This window comes from Dasypus novemcinctus, chromosome 4 (genome assembly GCF_030445035.2).
Source record: "Dasypus novemcinctus isolate mDasNov1 chromosome 4, mDasNov1.1.hap2, whole genome shotgun sequence".
Classification (NCBI taxonomy): domain Eukaryota; kingdom Metazoa; phylum Chordata; class Mammalia; order Cingulata; family Dasypodidae; genus Dasypus; species Dasypus novemcinctus.
Window position 1 is genome coordinate 46,606,280 of NC_080676.1, and position 25,675 is coordinate 46,631,954.

General features: G+C 37.7%; 1 protein-coding gene across 1 annotated transcript in view; it reads right to left on the bottom strand.

The window, feature by feature from the left end:
* The window catches only part of SPATA16 (spermatogenesis associated 16), a 262,641-nt gene that overhangs the window by 67,579 nt on the left and 169,387 nt on the right, over nt 1-25,675 (bottom strand). Inside the window, exon 6 of the mRNA XM_058295332.2 lies at nt 6,106-6,253. Coding sequence (XP_058151315.1) covers nt 6,106-6,253 — 148 coding nt within the window. The remainder of the gene's footprint in view (nt 1-6,105; nt 6,254-25,675) is intronic.

Genomic DNA, 25,675 nt, shown 5'->3' on the forward strand with positions numbered 1-25,675 from the left:
AATACCTGGTTTCAACCATTTTGCTGAGCATTATGGATACACCGCTAATACCTGGTTTCAACCTCCCCACTTTGCTTCAAGTCCCTGGTTTTGTTTAAAGGAAGTAGTAAAGATATATTAGTCCCGCTTATTTTAAGTTATTGATTGGTGTTTCTTAAATGCAATCCTGTCTTCAGTCAGGTCCCATAAGAAAATACCTAAGCAGAATGCATCATCATTCCAGGGAGGTCCAGGAGAAATGCACTCATAGAAAGCAAGAGGCAGGAGATGATGGAGAGCAGAGACAAGTAGTGCTGCCACTGGCTACTGCAAAGGACGAGGGAGTTGCTTGCCGAGTAGTATTACTCCCATTAGATAGAGCAGTGCCAGACAACACACAACCCACTGGAAAAACCAACACCTTAATATTTTAAGAAAAGACAGTTTAGCCCTTTCTCTGAGGGATTTCTTTACTATGGGAGTGATTTTCTGATTCTAACAAGAATTCTCTGGAACAAATATGAGATGATTTATCATCTTTCTAACCAACCTGACTGTAATACTTTTATAATATTATTGGGCATGTGGTCTCTTGAATTCTATAAACTTTCATTTGAAGAGTTCGTTACAAAGATGAAAGTGGTTTGATCTTGAAAATTCTTGATTGTGATAAAATTCTTATATTTTTTAAGAAGAAAGAATAAAATGAGGGATTTTTTCATGTTTTAAAGAACACAAGAATGTATTATCCTTACTGGTAATTGATGACTGAACGAGAACAAGGTTATAAATTTCGGTGAAAAGTATTTTTTAATGGTCCATTTTAAAACAATATATTATTCCTCTGAGCATACATATTTACTCTTGGGAATTAAACTGCACTGGAAAGATAAAATATGACTCTATCCACCTAAGTGTTAAGGTAATTGATATCTGATCCAGAAATTTTTCTATTAAACATTACTAAGCACAGATCCATTACTGAATATTTATTTATTTAGTAAATAAATCTTGATATTTTCATCAGAGGGGACAGGATCTGCTTATTGTATTACTTCATTATTATTAAAATACAACCAAGCAAGAATAAGAACTATGCAGAATTGCATTATTTCATTGGAATATATGAATAAAAATCTCAAGCAGAATCTTTATAAATGAAAATATAATAATTCTGGGGCTGGTGAATTATTATTTGTTTTATATACCCTGACTACTCTGCATGAATCAAACTGGATTTTGCCTTAAATAAGAAAAATGGATTGCTACACTACTAAAAAATCACTAAATTTCCCCACGAAACACAATACAATACAGCTCTATTATAATATGACTTGAAGATTTTGGTGGGTCTCATCATATCTCTGGAATAGAAAGGGATGTGCAGTAAGTTCCTGAGCATGTATAAGTCTTTATGTTCTATAATACAGATTTTTATTTTAACCCTCCCTCATCCATCTTGTAGAAATTATAAGGACCCTGTGCCTGTCAATGAAGGTAAGTGGATTTTTGTCATAATAAATCACTGTAAAACTAATTTCTAATTTAGTTGGTTCACTCCATAGTAAAGTGAATTTGTGTTTATAATACTTTCTCCTTGTATGTGCTCTTCATGTAGAAATCACGGACAAAGGGGTCTGTGTATTAGAGCCTGGCTAGAGTGAATATACTGCCTGGGGCATCTCTATCTTGAATACTGTCTTCACTCATCATCACCACCTCTGCCAGAGATTGCTGGGCTCACTGCACTGTCATGTGATCAGGGAAGAATGAACTCAGCACTGCCTGAGCTTGATGAAGGTGACCTGGAGTTGGGCAGAGTTTCTGAGCTGGAGGTTTGTCTGCCAGTACCCACTGGGAGACTTAATGGTGTTAGTCTCCAAGTTTTAATGATAATAACTACTTCTCCAGCAAAACTTTGATAGGTAGACTTCTCATCCAAGATCTTTGAGGTATAGATTTCTTGACCTTCATCTGTTGATTGTTTATTTAGATGACCTCTACTAATTTAGAGATTCTTATGAATGGCCTCAGTTTCTCTTAGAGGAATTAAAAAAACAATATAATTGTGCTCTATCTCCTGCGAGGCATTAGTACCTACTGGAAAAGGTCACCTTTCCATAGGTGGATACAAGCCTGTGTGTTAGAGACCATCTACCTGTAGTCATCCATGAAAGGGTGATTAAGTGTGAGATACAGGAGAATGTACACAAATTCTGAGTGTTTTTCAGCATGGAAAACATTCAGCATTTGGAGGGAGTGTTTAGTCACTGAGTTAGCAAGAACTTCTTTTGTACATTGTAGGTGGAGCAGGAAGCTGCCTACTTGTTAAGATGTAAGGCAACTTAGTGTATTATTTAAAGTTACCCAATTGAACAAACAGACCCTAGTGGCCAAAAGCAAGATAATTTTATTTTTTGCTTATTTAATAGTTCAATATGGGGCTTCAGTGGGTGACCTTCCCTTCTACATGGTCATTCAGGGATTCGAGCTTCTTCTGTCTTGTGGTTCCTTTTGATCTCTGGCTCTCTACTTAGTCAGTGGATGGGAAAAAGTTTTACATGGAAAGGTTTTATGGGCCAGGCCTGAGAGTGGCATACACTATTTCTGTGCCCATTCCATTGGCCATTGCTCAGGCACAAAGCCTCACCTAACTGTAAAGGAGACTGGGAAGAGTATTCTAGTTGTGTGCCTGAGAGCAAAAGAAAATAGTTTGGTAAACATTCAGCAAAGGACCTCTATTTTCAAACTATGCCCCATCTGTTTTCTCCTTCATAATCCTCTTAATAAAGGTCAGTCTTTCAAACTACAATTAGAGTTTAGGTTTTGTTTGCTTCCCAGCCTGCCCCCCCACTTTGGTTTTTTTTTTGTTTTCTTTCTTTTTTTCTTTGAGCTTAGGTGTTTTTGTTTTTTAAAGATTTATTTATTTTATTTATTTATCCCCCTTCCCCTCCTCCTGCCCTGCTGTTTTTTGCTGTCCATGTTGTCTTTTCTTCTCATTTTCTCTCCTCTAGGATTCACTGGGATCTGATCCTGGAGACCTCTGATTGGGGGAGAGGTTCCCTGCCAATTGCGCCACCTCAGTTCCTGGTTTCTGCTGCGCTTCACCTTGACTCTCTCCTTGTCTCTCTTTTTGATGCATCATCATCTTGCTGCATGACTCACTTGCCTGAGGCCCTGGCTCACCATGTGGGCACACGTGCAGGCACTGGCTTGCCACATCGGCATGCTTTCTCTTCTTCTTTTTCACCAGGAGGTCCCAGAGAGCAAACCCAGATCCTCCCATATGGTAGGTAGAAGCTCTATCACTTGAGCTATAGCCACTTCCCTGAGTTTAGGTTTTAATTGAACATATTCTCTGGGAAAGAGGAAAAATATAGTCTAATATTCACCTTGAAGTATAAATGACTAGTCAGATCTGTTCAGAGCAGTAGGTATATTCTCAGCACTTAGAATAGTGTCTGGAATATATGTGCTCAGTAATTGTTTGCTGAGTAAATGAATAGATTACAAACCACTTATTTCTATTGTAGAGCCTCTTCTTGTCTCGAGGACCCTGGGATGCTGGAGCATGGAGAAAGTGAAAAGAAAATGTCAGACTAAGATAACAAGTTGGAGAGAGGACTAAGCCTACTTCTAGTCTCTTGTGGAATTGAATATCTAGAGTAAGACCTAGAAGGTGGCTGGGGGTCACGGACCAATTTTACAGCAGGCAGAGGGAACCTCAGAGAGTAGCTTTAGTTTGGGCCAACTGGTATGGTGGGTGTTGTTACCTATATCTTAAGGAGCACTCACACCAGGAGGAAGCATGGGCACCCATTTGGGTGTCCTTTGGTCCCCTATTTGCTACATAAATGAGCCCATCAGGTCCTGTCGATGGCCAAGGAGTTGATCTCAAGTTGCACAAGTCATGCCAACAGCATTTGTATCGCCCTGCACCAGCCTTGGGAAGAGGGTTCCTCCTTATGCCTACTGACTCCTTGGACACTGGAAACACCTGAGTTCTGAGAAAGTTGAAGCCAGACCAAGGGAAGAAGAAAAATCCATGACAAGGGGAAGAAAATTGGTGGATTTGATTAGATAGTTACTAGAAAGGTACTAAATAGAAAAGATTGGACAGTGTGGATGGTATTGAGTCCACCAGGATGGAACAGAATGTATTATTGGCTCTGGGCAAATCAAAGAAGACTTCGTAGAGGTAAGAAATAGAGTGAGTCTCATATATGTTGACATCTGTTTTGATTGTCCAGTCATACCTGCTGCATAAAGTTTTTTGGAAAGAAATTACTGAATACATTTTTGGCAGTATAGAAGCTTCTTAAATTCTTTCTATAAGGCTGATAAAAGGGGATCCTTGTTTTGGGGCAGCACCAACAAAACAAGGTAGCTAATCTAGGCCTTATCTCTCCATGTGACTCACCTTCTAGCTAACACCTTTTGCTACTAATATGTCTTCTAATCACCCTCTCCACCTCCTGGAAGTTGTGACCAGATGGTAAAGATAACATCTGATCTTCCCTCTTCCCTAGCTCTGTGTCCTCACTCACCTTGGAACTGGCTGAGTGAAAACAAGCCATATCCCTAAGACTATGAACATACAGCTTGTAATAGTGGTTTCACTATCATCCTAGTAATAGCTTTGGGAGAAGGCTCTTAATCATTTGCAACAGAGGGAAATAATGTCACCAATGCAACAGCCTTGTTAACCCAAAACACGGTTTCACAAAGCAAGAATCTAACCAGTCCCAACTGCCTTCTCTACCTCTTCTCCTTACTACAGAATCTGTGGTTTTCTTCTCTAGTTTCTCATATAGCACTGTCATACTCCAGCAATTGGTAATTATAAAATAATAGAAACAATTGTTAGTAACTTATAATTATCTTCCCTTCCAAAGTGTAAGATCCTTTAGCATGAATTGTCTTGTCAACAGATCATAATTCATCTTGATAACAGGTTTGATAGAGTTACATGAGACATGAATCTGGCTCATTAATGTTATTATTGTTTTTAAACTCTGAGTGGCAATAGTGCTTCCTAAATATTAATTAATCTTCACGACTTCTATGTGAAGTAGCTTAAATATAACTAAACTCATTCTACTAGTAGAGGAATTGGCAAATGGGAGATTTCCTCAATGAATCTCTCTTTGTTATCAATGAATCTGAGAGTAAAAAATGGAAATAGCTTAATTTGATTCATTTTTCTATATTAGACAAGTATGACTTTTATGTGCCCATTCTTCTCCCAGAAAACCTTCAAAATATCCTTAATGAAGCAATGAATGATTTATGACAACTAACAAAAATGTGAGTTCTGGGATATTTTTACCTACTCTTACTTTCTTACAGAATGCTCAAAGTAAATCAGCACAATGGTCACTAGGGTTGCATTATGTTTTCTTCTTTTCTCCTGCTCTGTCCTAAGAAAGGCATGAGGGGGTGTAATAAGAGGATGTGCAATTTTTAGGTACCCATGCTCAAGGATATTGCTGAACATGGTGGTCACTGTTGAGCTGCTCTTAATTTGGTACAACAAAATCTTCCTCTTAATCCAGATTAGTACCTGATATATAGTAGATTCTAAAGAATACTTTTGAGTGAATGAATACAAGCAAATAGCTCCCTGGACAGACCAAAAAAAAAGTATAACAACAGTGTCCTCTAGAGTATCTTTGACTATCCAAATCTGATTTGGATACCAATGATCTGAGAACCTAAGACTAGAGGGAGGTTTAAGGTGTGAGATAGACAATGGAAGGGAATCAGAAATAATAGGCATTGGGAAAAAAATAAAAACAATTTTTAAGAGAATGCTGTAGCTACCTAGTTGACTGGCAATGGGTATGTGGAAACAGTATTTCATCATAGTTCAGTCCTTCCTTTTTTTAAACCTCAGAGATTTCTAGATTTTACTGCCTTGCCTTAAAATATGGACACATGCAGGCACAAAGACTACTGTGCTAGCCCAATAAAGCTAGCCCCAAAATAAGCTCATATTTCAACTCATCAAATTAAAACAACAGCCCCTTAACACAGAAACAATAAAAAAATAAGCCAGAAATGGCCCTGTGTTTGTTTTAATGGGAAATAAGTATCAACTGATAACTTGAAGATATTGAATCTTACCTGTGTAGATATACTCCGCATAGGCAGGATGAGTTTTTGTGAAAACTTCTTTTACTTTTTCTATTTTATCAGCTCTTATCTTTGTTGCAAATGGTGTGTACATCACTGAGAAGGATTCTGCTCTGGTGATGGCTTCTTCAATCATGGCCTGAGAGAAAGCAAATGACACATTTGACATCAATAACAACATATGACTTTTTAAGAATGTAAAAATATAATTACCTTTATGGATGATTTAAAAATCTATATACTGTACTGCAAAGATAACATATTTTCATCTTGAATATTCATTAGAAAGAATTTTAATTAGTTCTGGGAACACTATTTCATATTAAGAAAACCAATTAAATGGGGAAAATTTGTAAGCAGACTTCTCCAAACTGAGCTTGCTTCAAGATAAAAATAAAAATTTTGTTTTCTAAGGTGTCATTTTTTAAACTTGATTTTAAAAATCAGATTTTTAAGTCTAATATTATTATTAACTTACTCATGAACAGGCATTGGTGAGTAATTTGCACAGAGAAACTTTTTTTTAAAAAACTAATTGAAGTATCTATCTAGATGAAAGTATTTTCTATAAATAACATGACAAGTTATATATTTTTTTCTTCTTTTAATAACTGGGAAATCTTTTGGGATAAGAAAAAACTTCTCTCGACTTCCTCCCAGCAAAGCTTCCTTTCCCTTCAGATCACAAGAGTAATTTAAAATGGATTTGGCTATTTAAGAATTTCTTTAAATTATCTTTGCTCATGTAATCATTACTCTGAATTTCCTATTTTAAATAGGACCATTATTATTTCTAACAAACCAAAAAGAAAGTTAAGTGAAGTTTTAAAATGAATTTATTCCTTTCCTATAACTTTTCCTTCAAATGAACTTTGAATGTTGAATCAGAAGTGGAAGTGTCTATAGTTACCTTATTTCCCTGAACGTGGGATAAAAGCATATTATTAAAAATGCAAATTTATTTATAGGAATACAATTTTTCCAAACTAAGAGTGCCAATAACCAATAAGGAAAAATATTAGATTTGACCTTTCAACATAAAAAAATCATTGAACAAACAAAAACTTATATGATTATCTCACCCTATTTTGTAAAAAGGTTCCCTTTGATATTAAAGGCAATAAGAAGTTGATTTTACACTAAGAAGCCTAGCTGAACTTGTTCAATCCCTACTCCATTCCTTAGTGACTTCAAACAGCTTCTATGATCATCTATGTTGTCTATAAAATAGCAGCTTTGAAGAATTTACTGGATGAAGAATTTCTCTGGGACTAAATGAGAGAAGCATGGTGGGGCAAATTTATGCCTAAATGACAGAACTTACATTGCCCATAACACTGTCCTTTCCAGGGTAAAGGAATAGGAAGGGGAACAAAGCATATAGTTGTGAGGCTGAACCCAAACCAGGCACTCAGATGGAGTTAGCAATAGATTGTGAATGTGCAACCTGGATGCCAGGGACTGGATGTAAATTTTGAAAGGCTAAGAAGGCTAATTCAGGCAGCAAATCTGGAATGCAGAGATGTGGATTAAGAACTCAAATCAGGTGCTTAGGTACAAGGTACCAGTCTTCTAGCAAAAATAAAGATCCTTTAACTGAGTTAGAGAAAAAGTTCCCATAGCTTAGATCTTACATATGTTCACTGCTGGAGCCAATACTATGATGACCGGTCCAGAAAAAGCAAGTAAGAAGTCTTGCCTAGACGCGCTTAGGGTGATGTGTTGAAATCATTTTTGACCTCAGTTCCAAGGTCATGATCTGACATTACTGCCCTTTATAAGTTTTTGGTTCCTGACAACTAAATAACTTTTTGAATGGTCCCTCTGAATATCTTGGTGGAAGATATTTTGCTTTAAATTCTGGACCAAAAAATTTAATGAAGATACTTGATCCTCCAATTTGCTTCCGGAAAGATATTAGCGGTATCCTAGCAAGGCTAGATAAGAAGAAAACACTCTCTTCCCCTTTTTTCTTTTCCAATTGCTGGCAGCTTAAGTGACTGCTGACAGGGTAGTGTTGCTGTGCCATCTCCCAGCAGGGATGGTAAGACTGTGCCCAAGTGCCTACACCAGCTTCTTTGTACGTGGCAAAAGTGTAGCTTTTGTGTGGCAGCTTGATCTGCTTGTTTAAGGTTCTGTAATCTTGACTTCTTGCTCAAGGCATTGCATGCAGCCCTTTGCAGGGATCTACCCTTAGGAGGGTGTGTGCTAACAGCAGCCTCACTTTTGCCTCACCCAGAGCCAGGAGAGATGGCATTTATTCATGGCTCCTGATGTCCATCCTGAGGGAGAGTAAGGAAGTGGGTAGCTGAACAGCAAGAGTGTATGTACAAATAAGAATGAAGTCTCCATGCAGATGCTTTATTAAAGGAAATTATTGTACCCATCCCAAAGATATATCACAATATACAGTAGAAATGGGTACACAGATTAGTCTTGCATCAGAAGCTGAAAATCCTGCTGTGATTTCATGCACTAGCTTTTTTAGCGGACCATCTTGAAGCTCTGAACCTGTCTCACGTTGCTCTTGTAAAGGAATGAGGTACTATTAAATACCTACATACGTATATATTTAAAATTGTTGGTACTTTACTGAATAAGTCATTAGTGAACCAATCTAGAAGCCTCTGTACTGTATTAAAATAGTGGGACTTTGTGACTGCTCTGTTTTAGACACCGATATTTCAGATATTTCTTTTGTGACTGAAATAACTTGTGATTTAAAGTTGGGCTTTACTTTCACAGAGTCTAATATATGCTAACTGAAAAAATTAGACTACAGCCTTTTCCAAACCAGAGTATTTTCATAATCATAGACATTAAAATACAAAATATATTTTAAAATTTACTTTTCATCATCAAAGGTTTTCCTTGAATTTGAAAATGAATAGAGGAAGAGACCAGATGAGGAGTTGCAGTTTGTACAAAATAAGCTGAACAAAAATGGAAGTAGATTTCAAATGATATTTTTAAATTTGACATAAGTAATCTGTAATTCAAACTTTCTGTTCCAATGTGTGAGTCCTTCTGGTGTCAGTAAATGTTTAAGGTGTGCAGAGAATGGGGAAAACAATCAGTCCATGTGTTCTGTTGCTAAATGTGCATTGCTGTTAATTAAGCTTTCTCTAATGCTTTTTAAAAGAAGCTTTGAAGTTAGGTATGTACATTTGGGGTCCCTAATAACTCTCTATTGTTACCTTCCTATTTATCAAGTTTTAAAGCATACATTATAGTTATGTAACCAAAGAGTGTATGTGGGCAGTCACTTCCTCTGCAAACAGTAACACAATAATTTCTCTTTATACTTTAGCTAAGTAAAAGGAGCCACTTACTACCACAGAAGTCAACATCCACAGGATAATTGTACAGCAAGAGAGACTGGGAGAGAAAGGAGAGAGCTAACCATCAGAGGAAAGGAAAAGCAATAAAAGTAAGGAAAGTAAGGAAAGGGGTGATTAGCAAAAAAGAAATAAACAGAATTCATCTTCCTCTTGTAAACCCAAGAGGTTCTTTGTGGTGAATTTTTAAGAGCACTCAAGGTGGCCAGAATAAAGCTGGCAAAATCTATAAACCTCAGATATTTTCAGGGTTGATGGGATTATATAATTTTTGAAAATCTTTTCGTTGGAGGTTTGGGCAAATTGTAAACTTTTTAATTATGTGCCTGATGATAGTGGCTTAATAAGTGGAAAATCTGTCTTTCCTAACTAGAAAATATGATCAAATTATTATAGATTTTCAAATTATTCCTCTAATGCTCCCAATATTAGGGTTGAACTATAATTGCAGTAAATCGCTTTACTTAGAAGATTAGATTTGGAAGGGATCTTAGGCTGTTCCCAGTCCAATTACTGAGGTTTGGAGACGTTTCAGTGACTTTTCTAAGGATGTACAGTTTTTAAATTTTATAGAATTTAGAATTAGGGCCTTAATTATTATATTTCACTTTTTTTTGTTGCTGTTGTTGAAAATTGTGACTTCGCCTCTTCGGTACATGGTTACACATTTTCCAGACTCTTCTTGCAGTTAATTGGGGACCGTGTGGCTGAGTTTGGACCAATGAATTCAGGTGGAAGTGATAAGAACTTGTTGCAGGCTTGGCCCATAAAACCCTGCCAAGCCCGGTCCTCCACCTCCTTCCCTTTCAGTTGGCTGAAGAGAGAAGACCCCCCAGGAGGTGGGGAGGATGGAAGCACGGGATGGAGGCAGTATAAGGTCCCAGGTTACTGACTGGGGGAGAACCAACCACGAGCAACCAGCGTGGGTGAGAAATCAACGTTTATTGCTTTAAGCTACTGAAATTTTGAGGTTATTTGTTGTAACAGATGAATAATAAATCAATATTGGGGCCTTCTGATAATCCATTTTTTATCTACTAAGCCTTATGTATTATAAAAAATGTAAAGAAAACAATGTATTTTAAGAGATAAATAACTACCTTTCATTTATAACAATATATTTATAAAACAAACACCTCATTTATTTTAAGAGATAAAATATTTCAGTATGATAAATCGTTTTATATATGTGATTTATTTAATCCTTACAAAATTCATCTAAGTAGGTATTACACGTAAGTATTATGGTTATATTATTTTATTTTCAGAGTTAACATTAATACATTTAAAGACAGCAATGCTAAGCTTGAAAGCTATGAATGATTGAAATGAGAAATGTTAGTCTTCAGTGGCTAAGGTGGGTCTTTTTTTTACATTAATAACAATGCAATGTTTAAAAAGTACAAGAAGTTTCTGGAAAATAGAAAAGTAAAACTTTTGGAAACAGTAGTTTTCAACTATGATCCCTTTAAATACATATTCATTTTCTTGAAATTTAGAATTAACCTAATAATCAGATTTTTCTTAAATATCTTTCTTTGATACTTTCCCATAATCCCATTCACTGTATCATTTATGCAATAGCCACTATTGATATTTTAATGATGATTTGTTAATATAATGGTATGTCAGACTAAAACATGTAATAAATGATTTTTTGTCCCGGCCTTAATGAGCAACATTTTAATGCTAAATATTATCCTGGATTTAAGCAAGTTCTTATATGAAATAATCTTCACCAGAAACTGTATGTTTTTTAAATATAAGGGAATATTTGGTAGCTTTGCCCTTAAGTCTGTTAGCCCAGTGATGCAAAATTATAAATATCTCCACGCAGTTTAAATCAACATATTTTAATTTTTATTTGTATTGACTGGGAAGGGCTAAAGATTGTATGAATAGGCTAATTCTACCAAGGTAAACAGAGTTTTATGTAGTTTTTTTCTGGATTCTCTCCTTTGCAGTCCACTCTGTTTAAAAATAATCATAATAAATAGCAATCATTTAAAATTCTACAGTATTTACTTTGATTTTGTAGTATACATGCATGCTGTATAATTTGAGAACATGTATATATAAGTGCATATATATAATACTTATTTTTTGAGAGGGGCAATGTAAGTTATATCCATCAAGTTTTTGGAGCATGTTGGGGATAATTTTGGGAGCTAACAAATGGAAGGATATGGATGTGCTAGAACAGAAATAATTTTTGCACTGTACTCTGTTGCAACTTTTAAATCCAAAATTGAAATGCTTGAGACTATTCCAAAACTGAAGTAGGGTATTGGAATAAACACCAGCATACTAGAATTTTAACATTAGGAGGGACCTTAAAAACTAGTCACTCTGTCCCCTCATTTTAGAAGTGACAAAACTGAGGTCTGTGGAGGTGAGGTCACACATCTAGCCACTGGTGGTTAGGACCAGAATACAAATATCTTGGGATCCTATTTAGTGTCCTTTATACATGACAGCCTGCTTTTATGAAAATGGTCTTCACTCTGGAGCATATTTTAGGAAAATATTAATTTTGGGGGATTGTTAGGGATTGAGTTCTGTCCCCCATAAAAGGCATGCTCAGATCCCTAATGCTACAGGTATGATTCCATTTTTAAATAGGCCCTTTGGAGACGTTGTGTGGTCAGATGTGTCCAAACTGAATGAGAACCTCAGGGGACTGGGCTGTTAATGGCTAGGGAGTGGCTCAAGGAGACCATCAAGGGGGAAGATGTTGGTTTTGTCCATGCTTCCAAAAAAAGAACTGAGCCCATAAACTTTCTCCTTGACACCTACATAAATTGGGAAAGTTGGTTGTATAGCCCCTATTTTTTGCATATATGTCCTTTTGCTTCCATTGGAGGCTACTTTGCATACTCCTGCATACTTGAATAAAAGCATTTGAGGTGGAAAAGAGATAAACTGTGCTTAGGAAGAGAAGAGGGAAATTAATGCTTTTCTCCTAAATCTTGTGAGATCTAAATTCTTCAAGCCCAGTTCAAATACCATTTTCTAAATCCCTCCAGATGGAGGTCAAACCCTCCTGTAGTTCCGGTCCTTCACTTTGTGTTGGAGTTATTTGTGCATATATCTTCTACACCTCACCAGATTATACAATTATCATGGCAGGCTTTGTATGTTATTATTCTTTTCATCATTTACCTAGATGACATGTAAAAAATATTTGTTAAGTGACTGAATAAGTAGAATGGCATTGAGATAGGAACAATGTGTTTTGTGGGCATTAGCATATTAGATAAAAATGTCAGGGAAAAACGTTGAAACTGGCTAAAAACCAAGGCTTTTGATTATATGTGATGCTTTCATCAACATAATAACTTCGGTACTTAATACCTAAAATTTACCCTTCATTAATTTTCAACTATTTATAATCAAAATGTGAATACAAAATATTTTACTTCCATGTCCTTTTAACATAGACCTGTGGAGATGGAAGAGATCTAAGAAATTATTTTGTAATCACTCAACTTTATAAACAAGGAAACTGAGGCTGAGAGAGTTGTAGTGATTCATGTGAGGTCACATAATTAGAGGAGGAAACATGATTAGAACCCAGGTCACCTAAGCCAACGTTTTCACCTATGTAGAGTGACTTTGCATTCTCCTAATTAGATTATAAAGTACTTGAGGGAGGAAGTCAACTAGCTACATTGATTCTTTTTCCATGACTATCTTACTCTTATCTTCAAGGATAGCTAGAGTTTACTCTAACAGTAATAGAGAAACAAATGGATCACATTGAACCCAAACCCTCCAGCTCCTTCCTCACAACAGTAATCTTAACACAAACCAGAATACTCATGGTTCACACCTATTGGGCACAAAGTTTTGTCCACTGGCTGTTCACTAGTTATAGGATATGCTGTCAACCAGCACACCTGTCTCAAAGAGAAACATTTACAAAAATGAAATGAAAGACTTCTTGATAGGGGAGCTTAAATAACAATGTGCCTGGGCTGGTCTAGCTTATTTAATGACACAGCACATATAATTTATAAGTAGAATTTAAGGTATTGTTCTTGTTCTAAGGACCCCGAGTAATTTTCTTCTTGTACATTAGAGAAACACCAACTGATAGAAACTCAGAGTTACAAGTGTGGGTTTCAGCAGCCTCCAGACTCTTTAGGATGCCACAGAGTGTTTGTTCTTGATGACTTAAAGTGAATCACCAGAAGGTATCACAGGAATAAATAGCTACATTGCCTGCAATTATTTCATAAGCACAACTGGGTATTACTAATGGGCTTTAGCCTCTGTGTTTAGTGCTAACAACATAGTTTGGGACCCTGTCTTGTCATAGTGCAGGGGTTCTTAACCTTTTTTGTTCCATGGACCCCTTTGCCAGTCAGGTGAAAATCATGGACCCCTTACCAAGTCCTACTATACTGTGCATTATTCAATAAATATATCACATCTGCAGCAATCTGTTCTCACAAGAATAATGGTTTTTTTTAAGAATTTCAATTCAAGCTCATGGACCTCTTGTTAAGAACCCCTGTCATAGTGTATTTCATTTCTGTATTCAATTTTGTTATCTGAAGGGAGATATTCTGTATTCCTCTTCCTACTGTGCATTGTTTTCTGATTATGTTATTGGTGGTTTAGATTGAGGTGGGGCTTACCAGTGCCCACTACTAAGGAATGGCAGGGCTGGGACAAGAACCTGGGGAGCTGCTTTTCAGACTTGTGCTGCTTATACCATCAAGCATTTGTTTTCTCTCGGTTGCTAAGTGAGATGACTTTGAATGGAAAAGTCAGGGATGCCCGTGAAGTGTATGTTGGGGAAGTTGAAAGACTCCAAGGATGTTTAATTTGAGACAGGACTTAAGTTGCAGGGCCTATCTTTCTACCCTCAGCCAGCAGTGCACTCTAGGACTCTGCCTATGAGAGCCTCATTCAGCTCCTTGGTAAATCTTTAAAATTCATTTATTAATCAAATGAGTGTTCACTGTGCCTTGGCTAATGGCCGCAGGTAAATTACCTTGTTTATTTCTTAAAACAACACTGGAAAGCAGCCATGATTACCCCATTTTACAGATGAGGAAATTCGATCTTTATAGGTTTTTTAAATCACTTATCAGCAGAAAAGTTTTATTCCTGTTAATGACAAACAATTAAACCACATCCAAGGCCTTAAGTAACAGACACAAGTCAAAGTAGCCATTTAAAGCAATATGTATTAAGGTACAAGACATACAATAGGTAATCTGGGGGGAAATGCTTTGCCAACTGAGGCTTACACTAAACTTTGCTCGCTCAGCAGTTGAGCTTTGCTGGTGCTTGGGTGTGGCTCAGGGCTCAATCCTTATAGAACTTCTACAACAGGCCATGATTCACATAGCTTTTACATGGCAGAGCTGGGATTTGACTTTGTTTTTCCTCAGAGTCTCCTGTTCTGAACCTTTATGCTACCCTGACTCATAAATGAGCTCTACAGCCCTGGAGGGCATTAAGATAAGGCTCCAAATATATAAAGGGTTCTTGCATAGAATGCCCGAGGGAAAAAGCAAAATCCTTGGCAGGAGGAAGAGCCTTCCAACAAGGGAACTGTTTATCTTGGAAGTTAGTTGCTGCATGTCTCTGTTGTGTGCAGACCAAGGAGGGGTGATGGCTTATATGGAATTGGACAGAAGGGACTACTGCACCATACAGAAACATTTCTTGATAGTGAACATTCTATTATTCGAATTTTGTCTTTGGTGTTCTCCTCCTTCCCATGATTTCTTTTCTCCTTCAAGTTGCAGCTTTACTTGGCAAACAGACAGTTCTTTTTCTTTCTTCTTTCTCTCATTTGCCTGCAATTACTCTCTGCCAAGCTGTGATACACCCACCCCCACCTCCCCACCCCCCGCCGAGGTCTTTATATTTTAGAAGGCAACAGATTGCAGGAGGATGATATTATGGGTCAGATGGGCTCCTATACATGGCTTACCATCATCTCACTCTAATATCAGTATGTCCCAGAGTGGGGATAATGATTTCTGTAAGAAATGTAATGGGCTTGTGTGTGTGTGTACCTGTGTGTGTGTGCATATGCATAGTTCTATGCATGTGTTTTTTTTTTTAAGATTTATTTATTATTTCTCTCCCCTTCCCCCCCTCCTGCCCTGGTTGTCTGTTCTGTCTATTTGCTTCGTCTTCTTCTTTGTCTGTTTCTGTTGTTGTCAGCAGCACGGGAATCTGTGTTTCTTTTTGTTGTGTCATCTTGTTGTGTCAGCTCTCTGTGTGTGCAGCACCATTCCTGGGCAGGCTGCACTTTCTTTCGCGCTGGGCGGCTCTTCTCACGGGGCGCACTCCTTGCGCGTGGGTCTCCCCTACACAGGGGACACCCCTGCATGGCACGGCACTCCTGGTGCGTATCATCACTGCGCATGGGCCAGCTCCACACGGGTCAAGGAGGGCCAGGGTTTGAACTGCAAACCCCCCATGTGGTAGACGGACGCCCTAACCACTGGGCCAAGTCCGCTTCCCTATGCATGTGATTTGTGACAACAACAAACTCAACTTCAATTGATGCTAAATGAAATGAAACTAAGTCTATTTCAAGAGACCTGCCACTATACGTCCAAGGTGTGGGTGACAAGTATCACGTTATATCTTTGATTTGTGTCTCATACATGAATGTTATAGCAAGCCAATCCCTACCTAATGAAGAATGATGAATAGCATGATGGCTTGCCATGCCAGTTATGATGTTTCCATCCCTTTTCCTTTGGGCTTGAAACAGTCCTCCCGAGGTTTTCTGGAGGTCATTTTCTCTTACAGGTTGTTGACTCCTGGTTTAGACTGCACTACAGATAATAGCATCTATAGTTTCTTGGATAAAAATAGGTTAGCTTAACAGTTATTTTATGATCCTGAGAAAAACGAAATCAAGCTACATGTTAAAGGTTGACATTTGAAATGCCAAGGTCTCATTATTTGGAAGAAGGAACATTATGAAAAAGAGAATGATTCAACTATAGTACAGTTGGAGTAAGCAGACTTCGAAAATTAGTGAGGAAAATACAATCATAGGAATTCAAGAAAAGAGGAGAATTTATTTTTAATTGGTGTGCAATACCATCAAAAGGATTGCTGAATATAAATAAAAACATTAAAAGCTTTGAGCTCTAAAGATTATCTTATACCTGGGTGAACACAGCTTAAAAAATTTCATGATTTCATGGAGTAGTTATTCCACATCTCCAACTGCTAAAACAAAAGTGATCTAAATTTCTCTGCAAGCCTGTAAATCAATAACCCATAAAAATTATGGGAAATATAAAAGATAACCATAAACCCTCTAAATTAGGTTTTGCTCATAAGAACTTTCAATATTTAGATGCAAACAAAAACAAAGAAGGAATCAACATGTTTGTAAGTTTAAAATAGACAGCAAAGTCACTATGTAAGCAAAATAACCTCCTGGCAACCCAGCAGAATAGCCACAGGGCTCCTGGGAATCAAATAGTTAGATCTAAATTTGTTCAAGGAAAAGAAGGCCCAGATTGCCTAAAATTTCCAAACCCATATTATTCTCAAATGAGAGAAAATGAAAAGAAATTTAGAGGTCTCTTTTTTCTCTCCTAAGAACTGTCAGAAACCTGAAAAGCTTTTTAGAGGGGAAAAGAAAGGAAAGGAAAAGCTGATTCCATTTAAATGGGGTGGGTTTCCTCCATCACCTAGTGACATGACTGCAAACCAAGCACCATTTACATATATATACATAAACGCATATATATACGTATATATATACACACACATACACATTTCTAAATAAGGGTGCAAAGTAAATAGTGGTCAGGAGTGACTGAGGATTAGTTTGCCTGGCTGATACGATGCTACTGTTTCTTAAGTGCTTGAATTATCAACTTGCAGAAGACTGATGTATAAGGGAAGTAAGCTGCCCGCCGCAGGACATGTTCTGAGGGGATAGCAGGGACTCCTGCCTCTAAATTCCTGTTCCAATATCATTTCGATAACTGGCATTTCTTTAGCAGGGAACAAAGTCAGTTATTTCTTATAGTATAGGTCTTTAAAGGCAAGTAACCTCTGGAGAGGTGGCTCTCTGAAATTCACGCTGAGGTGAAGAAATTGAATAAATATTTGACTCAAATTTGAAAGAAGGCTTAGGCTCTGGGAATGTACTTGTGGGGTAGAGGAGGGAAAAAGTGAGGAGTAGGGAGGGATGGGGCAGGTTAAAAAGTAAACTTCACCTATTTGACAGTCTGGCCAAATCAATGTCAGCAAAGCTATATAATAGTACTGAAATATACATATGTGTATGGTTTAGGTTCCCCTCTCCCTCCCGCCTCCCCTCCCCCCCCTTCCTTTCTTCCTTCTTTCTTAGTGCCTGGAGCATTCACAGATTAGAAATAGTCCAACTACACAACCAGCAAATAATGTCACGGTCACTATCTCCTTCACAGGAACACTCAACCTTGGATCAAATACATGCCTCAATTACATCTTTCATTTAAAAGTGAACCTCTCCTACTGGCATAATACCTCAAATAGCATCAAAGCAAAATGAAACACAGGCAGCATTTAACAACGCCAGTAACCATGGGAACATATCGTTAAAGAATATATACACAGGAATGAATAATTAGATGAGAAATTCATGTCTACATTTATCTTTTTCAAGACCCAGGAAAGGAAACTCTCTTTTCCTTCTCATCTCAATTTGGACACTTCATCTTTAGCCTGTTTTCTAATTTAAAAATATTGGAATGCATAAAATAGAAATTTTAATATTGCCTAGCTTTGGAGGCAAGTTACTAAAAAATATTGCAATGCCCATTGTTTTCTAGATATATCAATTCTGGAAAGAATCCTGAAATGGACAAGGAGTTTGTTTTGAGAGGTCGGCAGGAAAACCTTACCTATATTATGGTGAGGAGGGTAGAGCAGTTACTAACTTTTAACCATGGAAAACTGGGGTGGTTTGAGGCTTTTATGGGCCCCAGAAAAGATCATGCCCTTGGAGCTAATCCGTTCCTGTGGGTATGAACCTATCCTGGCTGGGCTCCTTTGGCTAGATTATTTGAGTTAGGGGTCTTTGATTAGATTAGTTCAGTAAGCCCAGGGTGGGTCTTGATCCTCTTACTGGAGTCCTTGTAAATGGGATGAATGCAGAGAGACAGATAGACGCAAGAGACCCAGGAGTTCAGAGAGGAAGCCATAGAAGTTGAGAAAGAAAGCCAAGAGAGCAAGAAGCTGAAATCAATGGAACCTGGGAGAAAGAAAGCCACAGAAGGAGCAGCCAGAAGTTGAAAGCACCAGATCCTGGAGGAGAAGGCAGGGACAGGCAGATGCTGCCACGTGCCTTCCATGTGACATAGAAGTCCAGGATTGCCTGAGGCTGTGTCTTTGGAGAAATAGCATTGCCTGGGGCCTTGATGTGAACATTTTTCTCAGCCTTGGAACTGTAAGCTTATAAGTTAATAAATCCCCATTGTAAAAGCCAACCCATTTCTGGTATATTGCTTCAGCAGCTCTTAGCAAACTAAACCAGAAGCAGAGGTTGCTCACTTATAGAAGGTCATATACTTAGTGGGAAGACTGAGGGAAGAAACTGGGTCTTATGAATTTGTATCAATTGCATTCTCAGGTAGGCAGCTTCACCTGTGTAGGACACTCAATGCTCTATCTTACTTTGCACATAGGCAATCCCAGACAAATTCTTTGTTAGGCAAAGTTGGCCATTTTTTTTTAAATTGGAAATACCTTTAAAGACCATCTAGCTCAGGAGTTATGCATCAGAATCACCTGGAGGCTAAAAAAATACTTTCACCACACTCAAGTCTGGAAATCTAGTAGTTTAAATGTTTTCTCACGTGATTCTGATGCACACTAGAGCAGTGTGTAAGAGCCACTGACCTAGGCCAAATCCTCATTATACAGAAGTAGAAATTAAGATCTGGAGCAGTTGTGGTAGATTGAATTGTTGGTCTTAGTTTCCTCCCTCTCTGTAGTAATGTCATATTTACACCCTTGTCATGGCTTTGTAATTGGAAGAATATGATGATCTATCCCTTGCCCTTGGGCTGGACCAGTGACTTGCTATGTCTAATGGGATGTTAGCAAATATGGTGTGAACAGAGGCTTAAAATGTGCTTGTATGTTTTGGCTTTTCCTCTTGGAATCCTGCCTTTGCCATAAGGAAAACATACATTAGGTACCATTGGTCAAAGGAGGATGAGAGGCCTAGGGCCTCCCTGCAGCTGTAGCTAAGCTGAGCTAAGCCCAGCCTAGCCCAGCCTAGCCCAGCCTACATCAGTCAAATCCAAGCCAACCTGCTTCTCATTGTAAGCCGCTGAGGTTTAGAATGAGTTGTAGCTTTGGAACTAGAACTCACATCCCCTGAATCTCAGGCCAGATCTCTTTCTCCATGTTGCTTATTTTCTTTTGCTTCCTTCCTGTGTAGAAGTGAACACAGATTTCCACTGCCTTTCGTAAGTCCTTCTGTTTGGCCCACATTCCGTATATTCCAGCACAGTCTGGTCACCTTTCCTATCAGTGCTTACCTCTCCCTCCATCTTATTCCTCAAGGATTCTGCTTTTATCTTTTCCGGGAGAATAAAAAGTCTCAAGCTAATTTCTACAGAGGCTATCTATTAATGAGTTAAACACTTCCAGATAAATTTTATTTTTATTTTTCTGCATGTGTTCTGGGGATGACTGTATTCTCAAATGCCAAAAGGTGGGAATTTAAGCTTAATACCTGGTGAACTAATGGGGAAGTATTTTGGATGAGTGGTTTTGAGGTTTTTTGAATTATATCTAATCTAAATATCCATAAGGCCTGAGTGGCTTTTAGACACTCCCTACCCAAATTTTGTATGAACTTTCTGCCTGACAGCACAAATAAATAGTCCATAAATATAGGCCATTAAGGGAAATGCTCATATGTGTCCTTTCTGTGGAAAAACTTTTCACATGGAAGCAAATCTTGAGAGGAAACTCATTTTTCTTCTCCAGAGAATATAGGTGATTTGTTAAAGATAATTTTAAAAATGTTCTTGACTTTACTCCGTAAATAATTTCATTGTAAAGTTTTGGTAATTCTGAGGTTGAGATACCATAACTTTTTGCCATGTAAATGGCTAATATTGGGATGTTTTACAATATCAAGAAATAAAAAACAGGAGAGAAAACATTAGTCTTTTGTTATTAGTATAAGTGTTCAAATTATGTTCAGTGATCATTTATTCTACATCATTCTCTGGTCAGTGCAGAAAGATCTCTTAGTTTGCTTTTGCCTTGCTTTCCATATTTGAAAAAAGAAGCTAATAGCCAAGACCTTGTGGCTTGCATGGAGATACCAGTGAGCACAGAAACCAATGAGCCAAAAGACTCTATCGGAAAACTGCAACTTTCTCCAAATATTCTATTGTATTTTAAACTCAGATGAAACTCAAAGATTTTCTACAACTGTGAACTTAAGACACACACGCCAGAAACAAATGCATAAGCATAAAAAATTTTAAAAGCAAACAAAATAACTAGGCCGAAATAGTCTCATGTCAGACATTATTGGTTTGAGCTTCTTATCAAATTAATATTAAACTTGATTGATTGACTGATTTAACAAATATTTATTGAGCTGTTTTTTGTAATGTACTTGGAGGGCACTGTGGAAGAAAAACAGATTAATAAGAAGTGGTACCCAATTTAAGTACCCTGTGGTCCAGCAGTTTTCCTTGGTAAATATTTTTCTGCTAGAATATATGCACCTTGAAGATAGGGTGATGTCTATTTTACTCACTGCTTTGCCTTCAAGCCATAGCACAGTGATGGTCACATAGCCACTGGTGTTCAGTACATACTTGTTGAATGAATAGGAGTAGCAAATATAATTTTGGTACAAAGAAGAAAGGTATCCATTAACTTAACAAGAGTCTGAATGCACTGAATTGAAAGGTTTCAAGCTTCAATCACCATTGTGTGGTTTATGGAGGTAGTATAACTGACACTAATATTCTGGATATGGTATTATTTTTGGCTTTGAGTGTAAGAGGTAGTAAATGTCTCCTGCGAGGTACAGCACCACAAGAGAAAAGGGGTTGCTCCAGCTGTGAACATCATGTAAAGTGAAGAGTAGTGTAGGGGTCTTAACTTGTGGTCTGTGAACCCCTAAGTCCATGGAAGGGCTTTGAGGGCCCACAAACAGTGCACCATTTTCCTTGAGCATATTGTTGGGGAAAACTCTCCTTTCATCGCTTAGTGCTACCAGCTCCTGATTTTGTCCTTTGAGAGTAGAGTACACCAAAGATACATTTCCTGTTGGTGGGTCCTTTGGAAACCATTTAGGCCACTGATATCTTTGAAATGGTGAACATTTCACTTGCCAAGTACAACTTGACTTGGATGGGAAGACTTGGTGTTCTCTGCACATATGGAAGACCTGTGAAGCTGGCACCTCCTCAGCCTTTGCTGCTTCCCTGAAGAGAGATGCTCTGCATGTCAGGCTTTCTACCCAGGCCTGGTGGTGTCAGCAGCCCTTCCAACAATCCCTAAAGAGGCCTTTCTGCTGCTGTGAAGGTCTACAACATCTTCAGAGCACAAAGCTTGAATCGATGCCTTTCCAGGAGATCTTTGCTAAGATGCAAGAGCGTACCATGGCGTTCTTCCCTAATAGAGAAGTTTGTTGGCAATCCAGAGAAGAGGCTTGGAATGATTTAGTTTGGTTAATGCTTTAAATTTTTTTAAGAGAAAAGAAAAACTCACTCTCTCAGAACAAGTTGATAGCAAGAAGTTCATTCCAGGATTTGCTTTATGCTGGTGCTCTCTTGGTCATATAAATGGGGTAAATTTTTGATCGGAAAGGCTGAAGTCACTATAAGAGGTACTACTTAAAAACTGTGAGCTTTTATGGCCAAGCCACTGCTCCAAACAAGGCGGTGGGAGTTAAATAACAATATTAATTTCCAACACTGAAAGTGAGACTGGCGAAGTATTGGAGTTTCTAGGGACAAAAATCTACTTACCTGTCAAATTGGCTTAACTCTAGTGAAGGTTACATTTTGTCCAGATAACCTTAAAATTGAAACAATTTTTGGACCCAGAGAGCCTTGATGATACAGACCTAACAAAGATGACCTCATTGAATTGAAGATTAGGAAATTATGTTAAATGAATTCAAGCTGAAAATGTTGGTATTTCCTGACACATGCCTACCCTTATCAGATAATGTAAGCTACCTGAGCTCTGACTCCATATGCCTTAGACTTTGTGAATCAGGATTTTACTCTTTATTGCCATTAACATGAAGCATTGAAATTGATAGGATGTCAAATATGTTTCAATTCCTTATTCCAGAAAAATTACAACAACCTTGTCACAAGAGTGAAAAACACATGATTTTCTGTAAATGTTGCTTTGGTATTCTGAATAAGTGTAGGCAATCAATTTCCAATGCAAGGAGATAAAAAGTAAGTATGGTGTTTTCCTGTATGTGTTTATGAGTATTGCTTCAAGGAGGATGCTCATAAATTAAATAAGACTCCCAGAGGGACCTGTGATGAAAAGAGAAAAGAGAGGAGAAGAGAAGAGAAGTAAAAAGAGGAAAAGAGGGAGGAAGAGAGGGAGGGAGGGAGAAGGGAAGGGAGGAGGAAGGGAAAGAAAAAGGAAAGGAAAAGAAAAGAGAAAAAAAGGAAAAGAGAAAGATTAAAGAGAATGAGCTCATCAGGTAGCTCTCCCTTGTTTATTGGGTTCCTTTGAACTCATTTTCTAGAAGTTGTGCAACAAAATAACCATTATCATTCCACTTTGCTGCGGAGTGCAGTTCATTGGTCCTGTGCAGTTCACTGATTCTGTTTTTAAAGTCACGCAAAGGGCAACCTGGAAACATGGCTGAAAGTGAAGACTGGAGAACACGAAAGGGAGATGAAAGAAGGAAGGAGCTTCCCACCCCTCCCCCACGCTATTACTCTATTAATAGCCCTTGATCTAAGGGGCAGGGTGGGGCTTGAGAGGTGCACCGGAGTTTACTGTAAAGTTCTCAGAATAATATTATTCCTTTAGGGGCAACATATAAGTATCTTAGGGTAGTTGTTTAAAATAGCTAATTCTCAGCATGACTAAGTACTTTCCTTTCAGCTAATTAGAGCAGAACTGTGACGAGGTCTTGAGGGGTTCTGAGGGGGAGGATGGCTGATCACAAAAGCCTGTGTATCAGGTTATAGAGGCATGTGCGTAAGTACAGTTGCTCTAAGTTATTTTTGGTCCTCTCTAGTTCTGAAGAGGTAATGCTATTATAAAATAATATGTGCAAACACTTATTCAGAGCGATATATCCCAGTGTAAAGTGTCATATAGCATAGAGATTTGTCTTTTTTTCTTGCTAGGTTGATGATATGAAAAATATTCTTGATGCAATGGAAAGATGTTCTTGAGCCAATAAAAGCAAAGGCTAGTTATTTTGCATCTAAGAGTTTATATGTCAACAAAATGAATTTTCAAAGGTAGTGAAGCAGACTCTGCCAACTCAGTCATAGCAGATGTAGCCAAACGTATATGCAGGTACATTCCCTAGTCCGTAATGTTTTTGGGGGTGGGGGGCATTCCTAAATCCAACAGCATAATTATCATAGTGAATTGGATAGTGGGATGTCGCTGACTCTAAAGACGGTATCGACTTGCACCTCCCTGGCAATGCCCAAACCCCTCTTCTGATTTAGGCTGGAACATGTTTAGGGGGAGAAAGTATATACATTTGAATCAATATCACAGAGAGGCTGGTTGGCAAAAGGAAATATTTACTGGCTTGAGAGAATGGTGTGGTGTGCTAATGTTGGTTAGATGGGGGTTTAGTTCATGGAATTTATCTGAAGGATGCAATTTCTAATTATGTTGGGTTTTTTTTTCTTAAAGTTTGTGACATCATTTTTGAATGTGGCTAAAAATAGGAGGTTTTAGTGCTACAATGAGCTTTCTGAATAGATCTTCTCAGACATTTTATACCAGTCATCCTTTATTTTCTAATTGGAGCTCCTCTAGAAACTAACTTGCCCTGGGTTAGATAACTAGTTGTTGTTAGAAGTTGAACTGTATCAGACCTGGTTTCCAGACAAGGGCTCTGCCCCCTACACCGAATTGCCTCAAATTGTAAAAGAAAAGGTAACAGAAGGGGAAAAGTGTTTTGTTAATGCAGAATAGTAAAAGAATAAACGTTCAGCTCTTAACTTGGCTTAAGTTGCACCAGCATTGGATCTATTTTTCCCGAATTCAATATAGGAATCACAAGAGTTGATCAATATATGCTTGTTTTAATGAGTGAATAAAATAAACCAAATATTCATTGTGTCCTTGTGAATGGGGGACTTGCTATAATCCAGTCCTAAAGATTCAGTTCCTCTTCCACTACTTTCAAGAAGCCTCATGACTCTTTTAATAAAAAGTTCCCTTCCTTTGGTATATCCATAGCCCATATTATTTGGTATTAATTGCATACCCATAAATAAGTGTTACTCTTTCATGGTCTTTAGACATACTCTCTTTACTTAAAATATGCACAGGTCTCAAGTGTAGTAGGACAAATTCAAATCTTTCTTTTTCTGTAGTAGGTGAAGTGAGGTCCAAAGCTTTAGGTGGAAACATAAATTATTGGAAATTTTATATGTAAACCCAATCCTTTACTGTCTAATGTATTTGGTGTATGATCTTTGACTTTTTGACTTTGTAGGGCCAAAAAAATATTTAGTAAACTTTTTATAGTGTTTATAAATGTTATCTTGTTGCATTGCTATTTTTTTCCCAAGTCCTCAATGGTAAGAATTGATTCTGCATGGTGGGATGTCCATTTGTCACCTAAGTTATTTGATATGACTGTGGCAGTCAAGCTGGAAAACTGATCTGCAATGAGTTGTTTGTTTGTTATGCAAGTAGGGGTTGACTAGGAGGGAAAATGGAGACATAATGAAGATATCACATGAAGTAAAGAGACAGAATGCTAGGGGCCAAGGGACAAGAGTAGAAAGGTGGAAAAAATCAGTAAAGATTAGCGGGTGGTTGATGATTATTTCTTATTTTCACGTTAGTATTTTAGCAGATGTATTCTAGTTTGTGCAAAAGGTTTATATTTGACTCAGTGAAACCATCTTAAAATACATGGGGAAAAAACCCACACAATCTGCAGAAGAGATGATATAGAGGAGAGAGGTGAATTTTCAAATATTTGGAAGAATTTTATTTGGAAATGGCTTTCCATTTGTTTC